The sequence below is a fragment of the Phocoena sinus genome, chromosome 13, assembly GCF_008692025.1.
Source record: "Phocoena sinus isolate mPhoSin1 chromosome 13, mPhoSin1.pri, whole genome shotgun sequence".
NCBI classification, from domain to species: Eukaryota; Metazoa; Chordata; class Mammalia; order Artiodactyla; family Phocoenidae; genus Phocoena; species Phocoena sinus.
Window position 1 is genome coordinate 6719190 of NC_045775.1, and position 22402 is coordinate 6741591.

General features: G+C 37.9%; 1 protein-coding gene across 6 annotated transcripts in view; it reads right to left on the reverse strand.

The window, feature by feature from the left end:
- YWHAQ (tyrosine 3-monooxygenase/tryptophan 5-monooxygenase activation protein theta) overlaps nt 1–22402 on the reverse strand; it is a 33150-nt gene that overhangs the window by 4875 nt on the left and 5873 nt on the right. For all 6 annotated transcript variants that reach the window (XM_032652621.1, XM_032652620.1, XM_032652626.1 and 3 more), the window contains exon 3: nt 1963–2086. In XM_032652621.1, the coding sequence (XP_032508512.1) occupies nt 1963–2086 (124 nt within the window). The remainder of the gene's footprint in view (nt 1–1962; nt 2087–22402) is intronic.

The following is a 22402-nucleotide window of genomic DNA, read 5'->3' on the forward strand; positions in this document are numbered from 1 at the left end:
AAAGCATGATACTGAAAATATCCACCCAGTATACAGTAATACCTTTAACCTATGCTACTAACTCGGTAGAGCCAGACTTCTCTCTGTAGCCTTCGTTTAAAACCACAGTAGCAAACCAAAAACATTATCCCGTACTGGGCTATTAAAAAACTAGTTTATAATGTTGCTTGTTTATAATCAGCTTAATATAAAAACCATGAGACAGTATATCAGGTTTTTCATCTCTGGGACTAAAACACTTTTCTTCTTTCATGTCTTTTAATTTTATTACCTGAAAATGCAGCAATTAAAAACAATTTGATATATGTCAATAATATCTCAATAAAACTTGAAAAAAATCAGCTGCAATATCCCTTCCCACAATAATGGAAACATTTTACAAAGATCATCACCACCAAAATCTCTATTTTTGTGACTTATCTGTAGAAATAACACTGACCCTCGGTATCAACATGTATTATGTGAAAGGCAATATAAAAGCACCAGTATATAGATCAAAATCTGCTGACCAGAGTTTGATTACTGGCTTAATAAAAATGTCACCTTCCTGAACAAAATGTTCAGGAAGAACTACCAGCACTAATCTGATTATATCATGTTTTGAAAAGGTTAGGTTTTCTGAATGAGGCCATTGGGCCCATTACAGCTCTAGAAGGACTGACCTAACAGAAATCAAGTTATCCCTTTAAAGCCCGAATATGTGCCTTTCCTTCTTCTTCTTCAATGGCACATTCACTGATCTAAACATAGCTGGTATGGCCCTCACATTTAACTAAGGAGCTCTTGGTGTCCAGCACATAAGGAGGCATTACAATGAGAGTTCTAAAGCATCTCAGCATCTAGACTTTGTAAATACAGACTATTTACAAATCCCAGACTACTGGAGTGTTCTACGTATAGGACGAGAAAATCCCAATGAGCCAGAAAGGGTCAGATCAGATTAATGCTGGGGCTATGGCCCAATCTCCCAAAGATATCCCTTTGACTAGTTGATGTTTAAATGTTCAGTCCTGTGCAAATATCTGTCACGTTTAATTTTGCTTATCATTATGGCAACAGAAATTATATATTGATAACACAACAGTTTAGTATACAGATTCTATTACAGCAAGGTACAAAAGTTTTCTCTTTATATCTTCAATTACACTAATTTTGGGGATGCTAAAACTGTCTCACTTTTAGTAACTCTCTGAGAGAGAGGAAGAGGAGGCTGTAATAACCATTTGTGGGGCATGCCCTTTTTGGATAGGGTAAAATGACAAACAAAATAATAAACTTATTGGAAATAAATAAGGACTTAAGTGATACTTCCACCCAGACTTGCTTCTATCTAGACTAGCAGGCACATGCACAATGTGCTACCGTACACCCAGCTACCAATACTCCAGGGGACTGAGTTCACTGCCAATAAATTTACTTTGACTGTTTTACAATCAAGTTAGGAAATCAGGTTACTCTTTTCCCCATAGCTGTGTTTTCTGTGATAAATTATATACCAGCAATAAAACTCTCATCTGACCTCTCCTCCTCAGAAATCTGGTTATGTGTAATTAGTAATCAATGTTATGATCCCTCAAAATAGGTAGTAATTAATAAATTAATATGTCAAGTAGAAAAAGTACAATGTCCTGTTTCTACTCTACATGTAATTTCCAGTTATCTTAAGTTTCAACATACAAGATGCTGAAGACCATGTGACACAACAGCATCACCCAAAGCATATGCAAAGAACTCTGGGGCTAAAAATATGGTGAACCAAATTCTAAAGCCTAAAAGATTAAGCCTGTTTTTAATAGTATCTTATCAGGTTATAATCAGAGAGTTTATGAGTTTAATTTTTTATAAAGAGCACATAATGTAAAGTCATAACTGTTTTCATGTTTGAGAACGTAAGGTAACATTATAAATCTATCCTCCCTCTCTTTTATACTTTAGCTTTACCCATAAACCAAATACACTTACGTTTCCGATCATCACCACAAGCAACTTCAGCAAGGTACCGGAAGTAATCTCCCTTCATCTTCAGATAGAAGACCTTACTCTCTGGATTAGTTGCATTGGCTATTAAATACTTATCCAACAATTCCTGAAAGAAATAAGTTAAAACATTAGGTACTAGCAAAAATAACTGCCATAGTAACTCCACACCATACCACCCTGGACTGGAAACATGGCTAGAGAGCAGGGGTCAGGTGGTTGCCATTAGTTGAATGCTCTGGGGTCATAGCAAGTCATAATTTCTAATGGTAGAGCTATATCACATCAAACACTAATTAGAAAGAGCCTGTCCACTCATCCACTCACTGAAGCAAGCATTTCCTGATACCTGCTAGGTGCTAGGCACTGTATTTGACCAGAGGGGAAATAAGGTCCTTGCCCTCAAAGAGTTCACAGTCTAATAAAAGGTAAGTATACCGTTAACAGTACAGATATGTGAATAAGGGGCTATGGAAGCACAGAGAGGGAATGTCTAGCTTTATCGGTGATGATCACTGTAAAGACAGGCTTCCCTGGGGAAGGGATATCTGCCTTGTCAAGAAGTAACAGAAGGAATGCAGCAGTTAGAAAACGAGGATGTGCAATTTTAGGGAGGGGAAATGAAATGTTTAAGACATCAAATATGAAGAAGAGTGTAATCACAGAGTAAGTCATCACGGCCCAGAGCAGGGCTACTCAGTGTCCTCTGCGATCAGCGCTCATCCAAAAAGAGGGTGAGTCTAGGGGTTGAGAGCAAGTGGCCTAAAAACTTACCTAGCAATGTGACAGTCATGTCTATCAAATACAACTATTTTTAATAATTGGGTTAGTATTTAAGTATGTCTTTTATCCCTCACTTCATACCAAGAAATGTCCACTTGATCCAATGAGCTAGTGCCTCTCAAACTGAGGTATTTGTACAAGGTGTGCCCAGGAGTATTAAAAAGTCACAAAAAATGAATATGATAGACACCTTCTTGGATTATCAATTTTACTTGATGCTAAGTAATTTAAAAATCTTTTTGTAATAAGAAACATTATGGTGAATAAAATTTGGGGGGGAGTAAAATCAACAAACAGATACTAAAGAAGTAGAATATGGTTTAGAAAATGTAGTCTTAACTCAAGAGCTTTCTTGCTGTTTATCTGAATAAAAAGAACCTAAACAAAATGCAATGATTATACGCATATTATTTTAAAGAAAATAAACAGAGAAACATTTTAAATCCTTAAATTTAATGAAGAATATGTTTAGGTTAAAAAATATATATTTTAAAAGGGTCTGAAGCTCAGGGGAAGTTAAACTTAGTATTACACTAAAATTACCTAATGAAGCCCCAGAAATTTATACGTTATAAAAGTGGCAAGTATCAAAAGTGTGGCTTACATCTGCAAAGCTGCTGAGCCAAGAAGGGAAGAAATAGATGGGCTATACCCAAATACTAAAGTCAAGTGAAAATAAATGCTGCTTCTGCACCACCATGCTCTTAAGTGGGAAAAGAACTGAAGGATCACATGTTGTAAGAATCTCTCCTGCTCACCATCACCAATACAATTATAATGGTTATTTATTAAAATAAACTTGAGGAAAACTCTTTCCCAGAATCTTACAAAATCATACTACTTTAAATTTTTCCTCTAATACCATTTTTACATATCATGGATGACTTTCAATTTTAAAACTATTTCTATGGAACACCTGAATTTAGGGGGTTTCTGGGGAGGAAGTGGGGGGCAATGGTGAGACAGCCACAAAAACGTTCACTAAGCTTCTAAACGTCAAACTGACTCAGTCATCTCTATCTTAAAAAAAAAAAAATTTAAACGAGTCAATTCTGAGAAGCAGTATCAAATAATGCAAACACAGTATTATACTGCGGGAACCAACACCCCTGGCTTAAATCCAAACTAACGAACTACAATGTAAAATGAAGAGCCTCTCACTTTTCTTTTACTCGCAAGTAAGTCAGGCAGTTAATATGAGATCCCATAGAGGATCTCCAAAACAGTGCCAGCACCAGCTCTGGTAAAGACAGTATTTACAATTTAAAAAAAAAGCTACTTGGAACATTTAAGACCTAGTACTTTATGATTAAATGTGGCAGAAATGTGGTAGCAGGGGCTGAGAAAAGTCTGACTGAATAGAATGAGGACTTGGGGAGAGGAGAGGAATGTGATTCTAGCTCTCATCCCCCCTAAGTCACTCGAGCCAGATGTGGGAATGCGCATGAGGACTCTCTTACTGGCACACTGGCCTTCCAAGGATTTGGAAAGCTGCTAAACAGCTACTGCATCGGTTTACACAGCCACTTATAAGCTAACTGTAAACTTTTCCCTTCTAAAATTATTAACTTTGATCACTAGTTTGCATATAGCCATTACGTACGATTTACAGTGTTGGCTTTTATAAAGTGACTTGTGCATTACTTCCATCCTGGAGTTTCAGCCAGGTATCATGGTTCTTTGTCAGATGCCACTAGCTCTCTGTGAAGGAAACAACAGGTACAGAATAATTCTGTCTTTCCATGTGCTATCAGTAGTAGCGATGTAGATTTTAGCCCAATTAAAAGACAATGGATTCTGCTTCATGTCTTACCAAAACGATTTACGGCTGTATCAGGTATTATATCAATACCAGTTATTAATTATTAATACCACATAGAATAAAGGCTATAAATACTTAAGGTATATACAGCCTAGGTGCACAATTTTTTGTTAAAAAAATTAAATTATAAAAAAGACTCTGGGGGGCTTCCCTGGTGGCGCAGTGGTTGAGAGTCCGCCTGCTGATGCAGGCGACACGGGTTCGTGCCCCGGTCCAGGAGGATCCCACATGCCGCGGAGCGGCTAGGCCCATGAGCCATGGCCGCTAGGCCTGCGCGTCCAGAGCCTGTGCTCCGCAACGGGAGAGGCCACAACAGTGAGAGGCCCGCGTACCGTAAAAAAAAAAAAAAAAAAAAAAGACTCAACACAGGTCAGAGAGTAAAAACCAAAATGACAAGTGGCTCCCTGGAATAAGAAAATCTTCCCAGATAAGGTCATTGATAAGAAGTCAGGAGAGAGGAAGGGAATCAATTTTTAACATTAATGTAGTTAAAAGTTCCTCCACTAATTCCTCCTTTACATTATTCTTGTCAATTAAGCAGGAGATCCCCTTTGTAACGCTTCAACCAGCAAATTTTATGATCCTGGGAGGCTTGGAGAACTAAGATTGGGACTCCCTTCAGTGTTGAGTGTTACCCGATTGAAAGGCAGAATGCAAGAAGTACATTCCTTTTTGAGAATCTGAGAGATCTGTGAAGAAGTCAGTGCACTTACTACCCAAAATTACAAGATGCACTAGTAACAAAACATTCTAGACGAAAGAAACTCAAATACAAGCAAAGTCAGAGGAAAAAATATAAGGTATTATTATACAGGTCGTTTTCGGAGATGCTAAAGGACCTCAGAATAAGCTTAATCTCAGAAAAATAGGATGGGAATAACAATAAAAAGGATTACATCATAAAAGCAGTAAAGAACTATGCAAGAAATGAAATTGTGAGAAATAACAGTGATGTAAATTTAGTATAGTAATTATTCCTCTTCAACCCAAAACCTTAGAGAAAAGGTTAGGAAGAATAACAAAACTCCAGTACTAACTCTATCTCTAGGAGTGAATTATGTTTACATACAATAATCCTACCATCACTTCCATAGCTTTTCCAAGACAATTAATTTACCTTCAGTGGTAAGAGTCCATGTGTGGCATTCAACAAACAAATACTTTTATCTTAAATTCATTTATAAGTGATTTGTTTTATAGACAAAATAAGCTGCTCTTCTTCATGATATAGTTTATTCTTTATATACCAAACTGATTTTTTTTTTCCAAACTGATTTTTTTAAGAGAGCAGGTAACCGATGAAGAGCCTTGAAATACAAACAAAATAATCAACAGGAAACAAAAAACGTTCTAAGGATTTTCAATTTCCTATCAGCTTATTGAAATTCATTAAATAAAACACTATTAACATGTTCAATCTCTAACTTTATGGCACATATACTAGTCACTATCTGTATATTTTTATCTGTTTAATCACACGTTACCATAAAAGATTACATTATTCATTCAACAAATATATGTGTTCAATATGTGCCACGCCCTATTCTAACCACTCTTCCATGTATTATTTACATATAAGAACCATTATGATAATTTTACAAGTGAATAAAATCACCTAGGAATCAAGAAACTTATACAAAGTCATATTATTAATTAAATGGGGCTAGAATCTGAAAATAAAGCTAGCATTCTTAGCACTACCCTATAAAACAATGGAGCATATCTATGAGAGATGAGGCTTTGGCCTTAAGTTATTTAATTAGTAAAGCAAACAAAAGAATTAATATAGGGACTTCCCTGGTGGCGCAGTGGTTGACAATCCGCCTCCCAATGCAGGGGACACAGAGTCAAGCCCTGGTCCCGGAAGATCCCACATGCCGTGGAGCAACTAAGCCCGTGCGCCACAACTACTGAGCCCGTGTGCCACAACTACTGAAGCCCAGGCACCTAGAGCCCATGTTCCGCAACAAGAGAAGCCACCGCGTTGAGAAGCCTGCGCACCTCAACAAAGAACGGCTCCCGCTCACCACAACTAGAGAAAGCCTGCGCGCAGCAACGAGGACCCAATGCAGACATACATACATACATAAATTTATATTAAAAAAAGAATTAATATAGTACATAGGGTAACATAACTATTCAACAAATGGAACATTTATCTAATGGTAAGAGCTAAATTTTTCTAACATCCCAACTTCAAGTATTATACATAGTACAAAGAACCACTGACATGTAGGAAGAATAAAGTCTCTAGACAATAACTAACTCTTAATTAGGTTTTAACTCCAAGAGACCAAAATCAAAGAAAAATTCAATACTCAAGAAGGAAGTCATATTTCATCCAGAAAATTCTATTGCATTTTACAAACAGGCAGAAAGCATGGAGGAAGAAAACAGTCCAAGGCACAGAGCCCATGGCATAGGAAAAGGCACAACTGCACAAACAGGTAGAAAGTCACTGAAGACAGTAAAATCTTTTTAAAACAAAAAGAAATTAAGTAGAAAAAAAAAAACTTTCCAAACCAGCAAAAGTACATTTTAAAAAGGAACCAAATTTCACAACTGAACCTCAGTGGAATGAATGCTGGACCAAACATCTGGTTCTAGAGTCTCCATCTAGAGCAAGTTCCTTAGTTTAATTTCTTCTATAGAATAATCAAAATATTCTCTAGTTTTAATAATCTATGCTAATTCTAAGGTATTAAATCAAAGGAGCAAACTGTTAAGCAGAGCAACTTCTAGATGAAAATGTTTCCTTAATATTTTTCATTCACAAAATTCTGTATATCGTATGTTAAGTATTTAGCACAGTGCCTACCACAGAGTAAGACTCGTTATTTGTCAAATGAACATTAACCATGACATGGCAACATACTGAAATGGATGCAACAGCAAGAGAATTTCACATGTATTATAGGGCTTAAGATGGCACAGGGCTTTTCTTGAATTATTTGTTTTTGTAATTCTTTATTTTTATCAAAGTAATAATGTACAACAGTTAATTAACTACCATTCTCAAATTTCTAAAAAAGGAAAAAAGAAATCTCCCCCATTCTGTTTTCACTGTTTCACTCCTTCAGCAATTTTTTTTTTGAAAAATCATGATCTCATACTGATATATCCAGAATTCAAATTCAACCTCACAGGATTCTTCTTCCCTTACTTGTATCTTCTTTTCACACACAATAAAACTCTGGTTTCCATTAAAATAATACATAATACTGTCCATCACCTAAAACTCAAAAGTGAAAAATAAAGTTTCTCTCCCTTCCTTGGATCCTGAGCCAGCCAGTTCTTCCCCTCCCAAGGTAACCATCATCACCAGTTTCTTGTATGTTCTTCCAGATATTTTAAACATTTAAAATCCACGTACGTTCCCCCTCCCTCATGTTAGCGTACTACATACATTGTTCTACACCTTGCCTTTTCCATGTAATAATCCCTCGGAGATCATTCCATACTCATATGTTTATAACTGCCTCATGTTATAAAACACTGAACAGTATTATGTATGTCCACTGTATGGGCATACCATGATTATTTAGTTGATGAACATTTAAGTTGCTTCAAATCTGTTGATATTTCCAACAATGTGCCAAATGTACATTTGATCCTTGGAAGACACATGTTTAACTGTCCTTCCTCGGGGCAATTTCAATTTACATCCCCATTAGCAATGTGTAAGTGTTCCAATTTCTCAACATCCTTCTGAACCCAAGGTATTATCATTTTTTATCTTTTCCAATTTAATAAGGAAAAACATCTTACTATGGTTTTATTTGCAGTTTTCTTTAAACAGTATATTTATATCCTTTGCCATTTTCCCAGTGAGTTTTTTCCCTTACTGATATGTAGGGATATATGTTAATGATATTAGTCCATTTTCCAGATGTATCTCACATAACTTCATGTACTTAAAGATTCTGTCTGGGACTTTCCTGGTGGCACAGTGGTTAAGACTCCAAGCTCCCAATGCAGGGGGCCCGGGTTCGATCCCTGGTCAGGGAACTAGATCCCATGTGCATGCCGCAACTAAAGATCCTGCGTGCCGCAACTAAGACCCAGAGCAGCCAAGTAAATAAGTAAATTAAATAAATAAATATTAAACAATAAAGACTCTGCCTGGCAGTAAAACTGCATTTATTAATATTTTTCTGTTACATTAAATCAGATCTAATATTACCAACGTTTCTGACAAATGTGAGAAGCACAAGTTAATGTAACTATTCGATTTTAGCACAAGTACACGAACAGAAGACTTTTAATTGAAATACAAGTCTGAATGTGTTTTTAGGTATTGTCTACCTCACCAGATGAAATAGTAACACATATTAAATGTTACCTGAATAGCAGTTTATCAGATTAACACACACACACACACCCCTCTAATTCACTCTTGTATGGAGTATTTAAGAAATTTATGACTCTTCACCTTAAAATAGATGGGTAGAAACATGATTTCTGGTTGTGGCAATACAGTAAGACCAAGCAGACTTTCCCTTCTAAAAATAATCAAAAATGCTAAACAGAATAGAAGAAAAAATTACAGCAAAGCTCCAAAGGAAGGAAGGGGAGATATTCAAGTGCTAGATAGGAAGAGGAAATGAAGTTAGAGCAAAAAAGTAAAAACTTACAACACAATGACAGTGATGTGTAAGGGGTAAGGACCCTAGAAAAACTGTGTCTATCACTGCTGAGAAGTACCAAGAAAGCTATTTCCTGGGCTTTTGGGGGTGTGGGTGGATGTGGGTGTCGTCCCCCATGAAACACTGAAACCCAAACGCATGTTCTGTGCAGGTGCTCTTCAAATTTTTATTTCATACATGATGTGTGAGTCCACGAGCTGAAAATCTGTGTAAAAGTGGGCCGAGGCTTAGTGTGCCCAGCAGAAACAAATCATCAGAACCACTTCCATAATCCAAGGCACACACACACAAGTTCCACAGGAAAAACTACATCTGAATTTTTAAAAATAACAAAACTAATCAAGGGACAGATCCACCATGAGGGATCAGCAGACAAACAGATGGTTAGTACCCAAGAGCTTAAAAAGTGAAACACCGTGTAATAAAACATAAGTATATTAAAAATGTCTAAAGACTCTTTTAAAGAATCCTTTAAAGATATGCATTTTAATATTTATGGATTAAATGGATGACGCCCAGGACTGGCTTCAAAATAAGGGGTGTGTGTGTGTTGGGGATATAAACAAAACAAAATTTACAATTGCTAGAGCAGGGTAATGGGTACATGGGGGGTTATTATAGCATTCTCTTTATTTTTGTTAAGTTTGAAAATTTTCTTGATTAAAACAACCCAAAACAGAAGTCCAAACAAAGAACAGGATACGGTGAATTAAGAAAAAGTAGCTTGGAGGTGGGGGAGAGAGCTTTTAGAATTAAAAGAAAAAAAAAAGTAAAACAGAAGGCATATTTGAGGAAACGCCACAGAACACAGAACTAACAAGATGAAACAAGTGTGGATAAGTCAAAAGATCCAAGTAGAAAGAGATGTCTAAGATATGTCTAAGGTAATATGCAACAGGAATTCCAGGAGAAAACAGAAAGAATGAGGAAGAGACGTTATGTAGAGCTAATGGCTAAGATTCTCCCAGTTACGAATATAAATAATCTTCAAAGTGGAAAAGCACACTAAATCCCAAGCAAAATAAAATAAAAATAAATTCATACCTAGACCATCATGGCAAAATTGCAGAATGTCAAAGACAAGAAAATTCTTAAAAGCAACCAGAGAAATGACACGTTACCTATAAAGGAAGAAACAACAGTATGACTGACAGTTGATTTTTCATCAGAAAACAATCAAGTATCTTCAAAGTGAGGAGAAAAACAACTGTCAGCTAGAATTCCAAAACCAATTAAAGTACCACATAAAAGCAGGCACAAAACAAAGACATTTCCAGACAAAGACAGAAGTTCCCACTCAGACCTTTACTGGAAGAACCTTTACTGGAAGAACCTTGCAAAGGAAGGAGTAATGGAATAAAAGAGAAGTCACCAAGTAGAATAATTACAGCAACTACAACACTGAGTAACTGGAAAATTCCTGGTCATAATCTATGAAAACAACTCTTCCAAAACTGTAATAACACAGAAGTATTACAAGATGCTGAATAACAATACATGTGTGATACTTTATGTTTGCATAGCATATGTTTGCATAGCATAGTATTTCAGATTATTTAAAAGGACAAAAGTTCTTTCATATTAAGTATGTGCAAAGGATTGAGTTGGCTAGTAAAGGACATGTGTTTTCCTCCCCTCTTTTAAAGGATTAACTAAATTTTTAAGGATAGTTAATGTGCTCCCTTCCTCCCTTCTTTAATCCAACAAGTGTCTGTCTTTAAGAGACTACACTTTCTAAAAATCTGACAATTAACTATGAAAATGCAATCTGCTACTAGGAGGAAATGTTTCATTAGAATAATCATGGATCTGAACTACTTCTACAGCTCACTATCCATTTTTAAGTTAACTGACAAGATGTGGGTTCATTTTAGATATTTCTTGGCAGGACTTTAGCCAATTATCTACATGCTGATTACTCACAAATCTGCCCTTTACCTGGCTGGGCAATTTACTTTTGCAGCTCATACCTCAGTTTACTGTTAAAAAGAGTTAATGACAATCTCTACTTCTCAGCAGCCTGATGTGAAGACTGAATGACTCAATACAAATTACTTAGAACACTGCTTGGTACACAAACCTCCATCACCACGCACCACAAGTCTTTCTCTTAAGCACCAGGCAAGGTGCTCCTATTTGTGTTTATTGACACCTGGATGGGCCACTGGCCCTTTAAACTTTACTCATCTAAAATATATTAAATTTGCCTTCCTAATACAATCTGCTGTTGATTCTCCTCCCCTACTCAATTTTCTGTCTTAGGAAAGAAAAGCCCTCAGTTGCCCTAGTTAGAAACCTGGGTGTTATCCTAATGCTTCTTTGGCCTCACTCCCCTGGTCCCCCATATTTATAGTCACCCAAGCCTGTGGATGTAATTTTTTCCAAGTCAAGGCTTTGGAAATCTTCTCGAAGAAACAGAGTATACTTTGGGAACACACATCTCCCTGCTCTTAACTATAAACCACTGAAGGAAAAGACTTTATTTTGTCTATAATACATACATATATATATATTTGTATAGCAAATTAATAGGAATGCAAGACTTGACTCTAATCCTACAGATGTAAAGTAAATCTACTTTACAAATAAGGATGAGTCGATCAGAAAGAACAGTGCTAAGAGGCATGGAAACAGAAAAAGGTTACAGACATTGAAGGAAAAGGATCCAATATACAGTCATAATCAGGAAGTTGCTTATATGGAGGGCCAACCCTATTCATTGTACTACATCATTTTATGGAAGGGACTTGAGCATCTGCAGATTTTGGTATCCTTGGGGGCTTCTGGAATCATTCCCCCTTGGATACTAAGGGCTAACTGCATAGTCTAGGGGAGTGTGAATCACAGTCAATCAACCACTGATCCATCCATGCCCTACCCTGGAGATGATGGCCATTAAACACCTGAAAAGCCATCCACTTCTCTTGTTATAATGCCACATTTACTAAGCAACTCCCTCATTATGACTTGATTCCTATGTGAGTCTACTTGCCTCCTGAATGAGATCTTACTGGTCACGCCAACACAAGTACTTCAATCTCTGTGCTAGTTATTCCTCACTGTAAATGAATAAACTAATATTCTTGGTTTTATATATCAGTCACACGAGCTTGATTATTGTGGATCTATCCCCGAAAACTAGCTCAATTCTGGTGTGTTTGAGTCAAAAAGGCTAAAGGTCATACTATAAATTGCAATAAACTCACGGAGGTAATGCATCCCCTGCCACTACCCCATCCACAATCCCAACTTCTCCGTAGAGTGACATGGCTAAGTATTCGTATATATTTTGAAATATGAATAGCCACTAGACCTCAATATACCTTAAACAGGAAATTTATTTCCAAACCTGTTTCTATATTTATATTGCTTATTTCTACTAATTATCCCACCATCTTCCTACCTCCTAGCCACCCAGCCTCATCACCACAACCTTTGACTTTTCACTCCCCATTTCCCATCCTACCACCAGTTGTTAAGCCCTACTGACTGTACCTCTGTACTAGTATTCTGATCTATCCTTTCAGTCTTATTCCTATTACCCAGAATTAACCATATCATTTCACTTCAACTAATCCAATAACCTAACTGATCTACCAGGTTTTAGGCTTTCTTCTTTCTCTAATCCATTTTATATCCTGCTACAAGATTAACCATAAATTCTGGACATGTTAATCCCATGCTCAAAATATCCCCATGGCTGTTAAAGAATAAACTTAAAGTGTAGCACTCATGGTCCTTCAGGATTAGACTCTAAACCTAGAGCTTTCAACTAATATAAGTGATAAAAAAGTACTGATTCCCCTCAGCCATGAGAGGAGCAGGGTGAATGAAGGTGGAGAAGAAATCCATTTGCCCCAGTGTGTCACACAAATATGGTTATTCTGGGGCTTCCCTGGTGGCGCAGTGGTTGAGAGACCGCCTGCTGATGCAGGGGACACGGGTTCGTGCCCCGGTCTGGGAAGATTCCACATTATGCGGAGCGGCTGGGCCCGTGAGCCATGGCTGCTGAGTCTGTGCGTCCGGAGCCTGTGCTCCGCGACGGGAGAGGCCACAACAGTGAGAGGCCCCCGTACCGCCAAAAAAAAAGGTTATTCTGTGTGTGCCACAAGACAAAAGGAGCTGGGAAGCACTGTCTCAACTGACTGACATCCCCACTTATTTCTACTGTTACCATTCCTGCACCAGCAGGAAGAGCATGGAGCCACAACGAGATGCCTCCCAAATATCAATACTTAAAAAAGTGGTGCGCTAAGAAGCAAAACACTCATTACTAGGTGATGAGAATACAGCAGGTATGGGGGGCGGTTAATGAAAAAGCAAACACTGCTAGTATCTACAGCACTATTCAGAGAAGATGGTACTTAGGTCTATGAACAGTCTTCCAATAGCGAGGCTGGATGCAGCAGTGTTGATAGTAACTAGTCATTAAGATCATCCAACTACTGCCTCTTCTTGTTGGTTTCTATGCTCACCAAACAACCTTCTAATGCTAATTTGGTTCCTCCAGTAAATCGGCCTTCAAGCAATAAACACGGCTAGACAATGACTGCCTGATTTGTAACTCCTGTAGTTCCCCCTCTCAGTGTGCCAGCGAAGTGGATTTGGAGGCCCTAAATCCAAGGAGACAAACCCTGGACCGTAAGTGTACACTACTGTGTTACTCATCTGGCACCCTGACAGACAGACAGACAATTCTGCCTTACCCTGATTTGAGGGACGGAAATCTGTGAAAAAGTTACCAAGTTCTTCATATCTCCAATTTCTATTTACTAAAATTTAAACAGCTCTGGAGCATTCATGAATGTGAACATGCCTTCCCGGGAGAAAGGGTGTAGACTAAAAACCACCTTGTACAAAAAGTGTTCAAACTTTGGAGATATGATTCTACAAGTAACAAAAGACCTAAAATCCAACATTGCCTGAAATACATGTCAAATTAATAAAATAAAATTAGTAGGAACTAATGTGACACGATGAACTGTCACCATGGTCAGAGAAATTAATTTGGATTCCTCAGATCCAAAGGGATATATGTGCTACTGTAGTGTCAGTGAAAGTAAAATAAGCCAGAGTAGTCCATGCAATCAAGTGGTTAATCACTTTTGTTGGCAAAAATAAGGAGCTAAAACCCAGAAGATAAACAGGCAAAGGGGAAGGGGAGGAAACAGATAAAAAGAATTCAAAGTTCTCAACAAAAAGAGAAAAAGCTCTGATCTATGTCCCTGTCCCAATTATTTCCAAACTCTTTCTCCTGGTCTGTAAAATGTCTAGCCACCACCACCCATGACCCAGGCAAAATGATCACCAATGACAGTACTATTGCTATCAACATCTATTGTGGCACCGTGGTGCCTTTTAGTGGCCCTTTTGTGAGCATAGTACACCCCTCTCTCCTCTCCTAAACAATTAGCACTTAAAAACAATAAAAATGCTCTCTTGCATAAGAATGTTCATCCCATCTTCCAACGCAGCTACAGAGCTGTTATGACTGCAGTGGTGAAGACACATAACAGAAAGAGTTTAGCCTCTGACAAATAATACGGTTTGTGCAAATTGCAATGTGTCAGTATTAAAGAAAATCATGGTCTTTGTCCCCTTACTTCACCCAAGGCAGCCGAGCCAATTCCAGATATTCTTAGAAACAAATGTAATGTCCAATCCTTTGTGTCTGACCTGCTGTATCTCCACATTTTAGCAGCTAGATACTGAGTGGCCACAACAGCAAGATACGAATGTTATCCCTTCTGCTCAAAGTTCCCAACCCTCTGGCTAAGATATAAAGGTTCGGAAGGACAGTTTAACACATACACTGGAAACACTAATACTGATTTCCAAATTTGTCAATCTGCATTAAAACCAATTACACATAAACAACCACAATTTACCAACATTTACAGATCAGTGCTACCAAAAGAACCAAGGCAAGCATCAATGTCCATACTTCCTTCCCCTTAGAGAACTTGCAATTTACTAGTCTCCAGAAACTATGTTAGCCACTGCAATTTGCAAAGTAAAACATGACAAATGATAGTGAGAAAACAAGAGTGTTCCTTAAAAGGAAAAGAAAACAAAACAAACAGAACAGGAAGTCAAATCTTAGTTTGGTCATAAGTAATCCAACTGGACAGACATCCTGATACCTAAAAGAGAATATGTTCAAGTAATTAAAAATAGGTCAAAATTGCCTTACTAGCTTAGCATATATGGGTCAAGTTTTGCTATATCCTAGGAAAACTACCAAAAATAGATAATAGCAAAGATACCAGTGTACTTTCACATGAGCTTTGTCTTTTGTAAGTCTATGACAAATTGAATTAAGCCATTTCTACATTATAGAAATGACACAATTATTTGCAGACTAATTTTTCCATCTGTGGCTAACCCATGCCACATACGTTTACTTCTGCAGCTGAATTATATACAACCCTGTAGTTAAGCCTTTCGTCTACCAGACCTATTACAGAGCATAAAGAAAAGAAAATTTAAAAAGAAGAAAAAAAAATTCATCGCATTTGCACCTAAACTTACATGGGTTATTGATTATATTCAACTGAACTACTGGGTACAGCACAAAAAATAACCTTGAAAAATAAAGCAGTGCTTAATAGTATACAGAAGAAAAAATATAGACAAAGTCCTTATTCCTACATACCCTTACAGCTTACCAATATTGATGTGACTTAGATGCAGCCACAAGAGGAACTCAGGACACTGGTACACTCCAGAAAATAAATACAGAATTGGATCTCATTACTAGACGGTGGAAAACAAAACATTATATTAATACAACAACCCATGCTTACACAGGGGAAAGAATAAGAGCAAAGCTAAGAAAGTACAGAATATAGGAGAGAACCATATAATTCCATGTGGCTGGAACACAGAGGGAAGGAATGAGTAGTGAGAAAGGAAGCTAAAGGGAAAGGCTTGAAGGTCTCCTAAGTCCTGTTAAGGAGCCTGGACTCCGTCTAACAGGGTAATGGTTTCAAATTTTTTTGAAGTGTTTATTTTCTCTCCCCCCTGCTCTAAGTCTTTTTTAAGCAATACCAGTAAACAGTAAAAGAGATAAAAGGGAGCTGCTCTAGTTGAAGAGCATAGACTTATAAAGCCTTGACTCTCCCCAACTTCCACACGAGAGAACCCAGAGAAAGATGAGATGATCTCAGAAGAACAGGGTCTATAAAGGAAGGCTTTACTATGAAAGGCAGAGGGAACAGAAAGAACACTCTTCTAGAAGAACTGAATTTGAGGTCACAGCTAACTGGCTATGTAACTAAGTAAATCAATATGGCTCAGTTTCCTTGCAGGTAAACACATGTCTCATCCACCCATAACTGCACATAGGAGAGTAGAAGGAAACAGATCTGAAGGTATTAATAGGCTGTAATTTGTAACTGACTGTAATAACAAGTGTAGTGGCACCTAAATTATATCTGGTAGGATAGGTGTGATTTCAACATATAGAAATGGGAGAAGGAAGGGCTTCCAACCAAGAAAAGCAGTGAGTAGAGGGACAGAAACAAAATATGGAGGGCTTTGGGTGAACAATTTGGCTAGAGCATGAAGAATGGAGCAATCACAAGTTTCCCTTAAGTGAGCTTTTATGCCAAACCACTTGTTATTTTCCCCGTAAGTTGAGAAATTCAGATCAAGCATACGTGAATATTTCAACAAATGGTGCTGGGACAACTTGAGTAGCCACATGAAAAGAATGACGGTTGGGTCCCACTTCACACCACATGCAAAAATTAACTCCAAATGGACTGAAAGTCTGAATGTAAGCCCTAAAATGGTAAAACTGTTAGATAAGAGCACAGGTATAAATCTTTACGACCGTGGATTAGGTAATGGTTTCCTAAATATTACAACAAAAGCACAAGCAGCCTAAGAAAAAAAAATAAGTCATATTTAATCAAAATTAACAAATTTTGTCATTGAGCCGGGCCAATGCACTGTCCCCTACCTCCTTCTCTAATCTTTTTTTTTTGCGGTATGCGGGCCTCTCACTGTTGTGGCCTCTCCCATTTTGGAGCACAGGCTCCGGACGCGCAGGCTCAGCGGCCATGGTTCATGGGCCCAGCCGCTCCGCGGCTTGTGGGATCTTCCCGGACCGGGGCACGAACCCGCGTCCCCTGCATCGGCAGGCGGACACTCAACCACTGCACCACCGGGGAAGCCCCCTAATCTTTTGAAGTTGCTACTCTCTTGATCCTTTCTCTAATTATATGGTTCTCAAGATTTTTTTCTACTCCAAGTATCTTGGCAGATGTGGGAAAGGTCAGGAGGAAATAAAAATTTCCAGGGGACCATTGGTAGTTTGATAAAGACTCCCATCTCAATTTGTTCAGGAACATAAAATCACCTCAATATATACCATTCCCCATTTCAAATGTCAGTCCCTCGATTTTTAAATATTGCATTTTTTCAAATATATTAAAAGCTAAATTACATAAAAATTAACTTACATATTGCATAACTCTATTAAAGGGATAGTCAATCCTTCCAAACTCTTTTTTACGTTTCTGACATCCTTAAGAATCAAATACCTGGTCTCTGCAATCAGTCCCCAAATAATCTAGAGTATTTCCTGATTAAAGGATGCGTAAACCCTTACTATAACCTTTCTAACCTCTTTACTAGTCCATCAGAATCCTGAGAGAGCAACACAATCACTGAAGGTCTAAAAGTATATTGCCAAATACTTGGAAATAGTACCAGGCTGAAAGATTAGAACACCTAATATGTATTGATATATGTTTAGTTGCAGGTATCTAATACTATAGTTTTTTTTTTTTTTTTTAATACTATAGTTTTTAAAAGAGCAAAACCTTTCTGAGCTGTGCTCAAGTCATGTCTGATGGAATGAGCAAAATAAGAAGGAAAATGGGAGTACTAAATATTCTAGACGAGTAACAGTAGAAAGTCTGATCCAAAACACAGTATCATTATGGTTTTAAAGCAGTTTTATGTACTTTCCCACTTACTTCCCACAGTCACCCTGGCACTTACAAAGAGCAATCTAAGACTGTCCTTTAAGAATAAAGCATTTAGGGCTTCCCTGGTGGCGCAGTGGTTAAGAATCCGCCTGCCAATGCAGGGGACACGGGTTCGAGCCCTAGTCCGGAAGATCCCACGTGCCGCGGAGCAGCTAAGCCCTTGCGCCACAACTACTGAGCCTGCGCTCTAGAGCCCGTGTTCCGCAACAAGAGAAGCCACCGCAATGAGAAGCCCGCACACCGCAACTAGAGAAAGCCCGCGTGCAGCAACGAAGACCCAGCACAGCCAAAAATAAATAAATAAATAAATAATGATAATAAAATAAAATTAAAAAAAAAAGAATAAAGCATTTAGATTAAATTTACAGAAGTCCTTATAGTCATGGTCTCACCACGTGCACCACTGTTTCTCCATTTCTCTAAGTAAAGCCTGCAGCAAACATACACAAGAATGGTCAAAGGCAGTCAGTAAACTGAGAATACTTTACAACATGTATTCCGCACCACACCACGCCATATCCATCCGAAGCAAAAGGCCCAGCTGACAGAGAAATCATGGAATACTGTTCAGCTGGACAGAAAAAATGTAAATGGATAGTCAAGATCTTCATGAAAGACGAGTTTCACTGAAACGCTTCAACCAATGCTGGCTAACAACTAACCTGACTTCCTGTCTTCAAGAGCTAACTTTCGAACCTAAATGCAACCAGATCCAAAAGCCCATTATCTGCATATTTCATTCATGCCACCTCTGCTTTTGGGTTGGTTACTGGGGAGTGAGACATCATATTAAACCTTACTTTACCATTCTCAACATAAGGAAGCAGAAGCCATTCCAACATACTAGTTCTCAAGTTAGTTGTTCAGGAATGAACAGGGACTCTTTCTTACCCAATATCTAAAATAAACTTTTCTTTATTATCAAGTCTGTGATTTTTTCTGGTCTCCAAAACTATATTCCTCAAATAATTTGGGGGGTAAAGGGAGTGACTGGGCAATGGGAAGGGAGGGGAAGGTTTTACAAACAAATTTCATTATCACCACACGATGACCACTCCTCAGAAACTGCTCAATCACACAGAATGCCCCTAGAGCAGCAATTTTCGAAACGTGTTCAGAGAACTTCTACCCCTCCCCCCAACTTTTTGGATGGGGAAGGGCACAACTCAAACCATTTTCATAATACGTATTAAGGTACTATTTGCTTTTTCACTGCCATTCTCTCATGAGTGGAGTTTTCCAAAAGCTAAGAGACGTGATACTACAACAGATTATAAAGCAATGCCACTTTTCTCATTCAATTTTTTTATTAAAAAAAATGTTAGGGCTTCCCTGGTGGCACAGTGGTTGAGGGTCCGCCTGCCGATGCAGGGGACACGGGTTCGTGCCCCGGTCAGGGAAGATCCCACAAGCCGCAGAGCGGCTGGGCCCGTGAGCCATGGCCGCTGAGCCTGCGCGTCCGGAGCCTGTGCTCCGCGACAGGAGAGGCCACAACAGTGAGAGGCCCGTGTACCGCCAAAAAAAAAAAAAAAATGTTATTATACGTACACGAAGTATCCAGAGTTGTCAATTTCAGAGACAGAAAGCAAAACGGTGGTTTCTGAGATGGGAGAATGGGGAGTTAGTGTTTGATGGGTACAGAGTTTCAGTTGGGGAAGATGAAAAATATCTGGAAAGGTGGTGACGATCGCACAACAGTGTGAATGTACTTAATGCCATAGAACTGCATGCTTAAAATGGTAAATTTTGCATCATGTATATTTTACTACAATTGAAAAAAAACACAGGTAATGTTAATTTCTAATGGACTTATTATTCTAAAATGGATCAGAAAACCCGCAGTTTAAATTTCTAATAATGTAAATATCTACAGGTATAATCTACACAACCAAAACCTTTCAGGTCCCACAGTATTTTCAAGTGTGTGCAAAGGGATCCTAAGACCGAGAAGCTTGAGAACCACTGCCCCAGAGTACGGTCAGTTCTGTAAGTCTTCCACAGCATTCTTTACCCCCATTAATCTAGTTAGCATCCACCACCAAACGCAAACAAAAGCTATGGTGCCAAGTCCATCAGGGCCATCTCCTAGGTGGATAGGAGACATGTTCTCATATCTTGAGGTCAACAAGACATGGGTTTCACTATTTTTTTTTTTTTTTTTTTTGCTACAGGTATTAAAGGCATTCAACCTTAGCGTGTAGAATATTATACCCCTAATATACAGCAACCAACAATTACAGTGAGCACCCATATACCCACCACCCAGATCCTACCATTAACCTTTTACCAAACTGCTTTATCAAATATCCATCCATTTCTACTAGTTTTTGTGTAAACTGAGACATCAGTACAGGAATATCACTAACTAGAGTTTATTTTCTTTTGAAGCAAAAATTTACATACAATGAAATGAACAAATGTTAAGTGCATATTTGCTGAGTTTCCACAAATGCATATACATGTGTAACGCAAACCCATATCAACACAAAGAATATTACAATCACCACAGAAAGTTCTCTCCTGTCCCTTTCAGTCAGTCCCTGCCTCCATCCCGAGGTCACCACTCTTCTGATTTTTCACCCACAGACTACTTCTGCTTGTTCTAGAATTTCATATAAATAGAATGACATTATGTACTATTTTGTGCAAAGCTTCTTTCACTTAGCGTGTATTTGAAATTCATTTACATTATAGTATGCGTCAGTAGTCCATTCCTTTTTACGGACGAATAGTATCCCACTGTATGAAAATACCTGTTTATCCTTTTTCCTACTAATGGATTGTTTTCAGTTTTCTGCTCTTAGAACAAAGCTGCTATGGTCATTCTTGTTCAGGTCTTTCCTCTTGTGTAAGTACGTAAGAGTGGAAAATTTCTAGGGGTAAAAACCCTTTAATTATGGAAAACTGCAAACATATACAAGAGAAGAGAGAATAGTATAATGAATTCCCATTAAAGCCAGTTGCAACTATATTAATTCACAGACACACTTGTTTCATCTATAACCCTCACCCATTATTTTGAAGTTCTAGGTATCATCATCATTTTGTTTTTAAACACTTCAATACGCAAACAATGTTTTCAAATCTGGTCAAATTATTTATCATGAGATATTTCAGGAACCTTCACTGTTGACTTATCCATGGATTAAGAGTTTAATTAAAGTAGAAATGGATGAACTATAGTTGTTTTTCTTTTCTCATCTTTTCAAATGATGCCTCTCTACCATCCCTCCTTGATACCTAGAAAGTCAATGGTACAAAGATATTTTCCGTTGTTACTCTGAAAGAACTAGTGCTAAATACAAAAATCGTATTGATAAATATCAAAAAGGAATAAATAAACATCAATATGATCAAGCAGATTTCCCAACTGTCAAGGACCTTGAATTAACTAATCCCATGCTATGGTATCATTTTATAAGTGAAACTGTATATGAGGCTCAAAAAAAAGTCTGGTAACCAGCCCTTTATGGGAACAAAGGTAGTCCTCATTACATCCAAAACTGAACAAGGAGGTAAAATTTCAACCATTCCAGTCACTAGATTTTTGTTAACCTCAAACAACTGTCTGTGCTGGAGAGGGTAAGGGGAAATGGCCTTTCTCAACAACAGCTGATGACAGTATAAACACATAAAATCTTTTCAGAGGGCTATCTGGGGGAAAAAAAAAATGCGTATCTTCTGATTGGAAATTTCATTTCCCAAAACTTAACCTAAGTAAATCCTAGCATAAAGCACGCAACAAGGATGTCCTTCCCAGTGTTGTTTATAAAAGAGAAAAATTTGTTTACAACCTAAATGTTCAGTGGGCCATTAGTATAATTATGCAACATCCAAATAAACACACAGTACAGGCTGGAAAGTCTGGAACCACATATGCCAAACTATTAATGGCAGTTATGAAGGAGAGGGGAATATTTGCTGTTATCAATTTTAACTGCCTCTTCCTAAACAGATTTCACTATAATTTCAGTTGGATCCTTTTTCTCTGTGCCAAGTTTTTTTTAAAAGAAAAAAGCGCAGGGCCTTGGAGGTAAACCCTGAGGTGGAACTTTGAAAATGCAGGACCCACTGAGTAAGTGCCAGAAAGGTGAACTGCAGAGTTAAATAGCATACACACAAGAGTGACAAAGAAAAAAAAATAGCTGAAGTCTAGACAAAGGGTTCTGACAAGA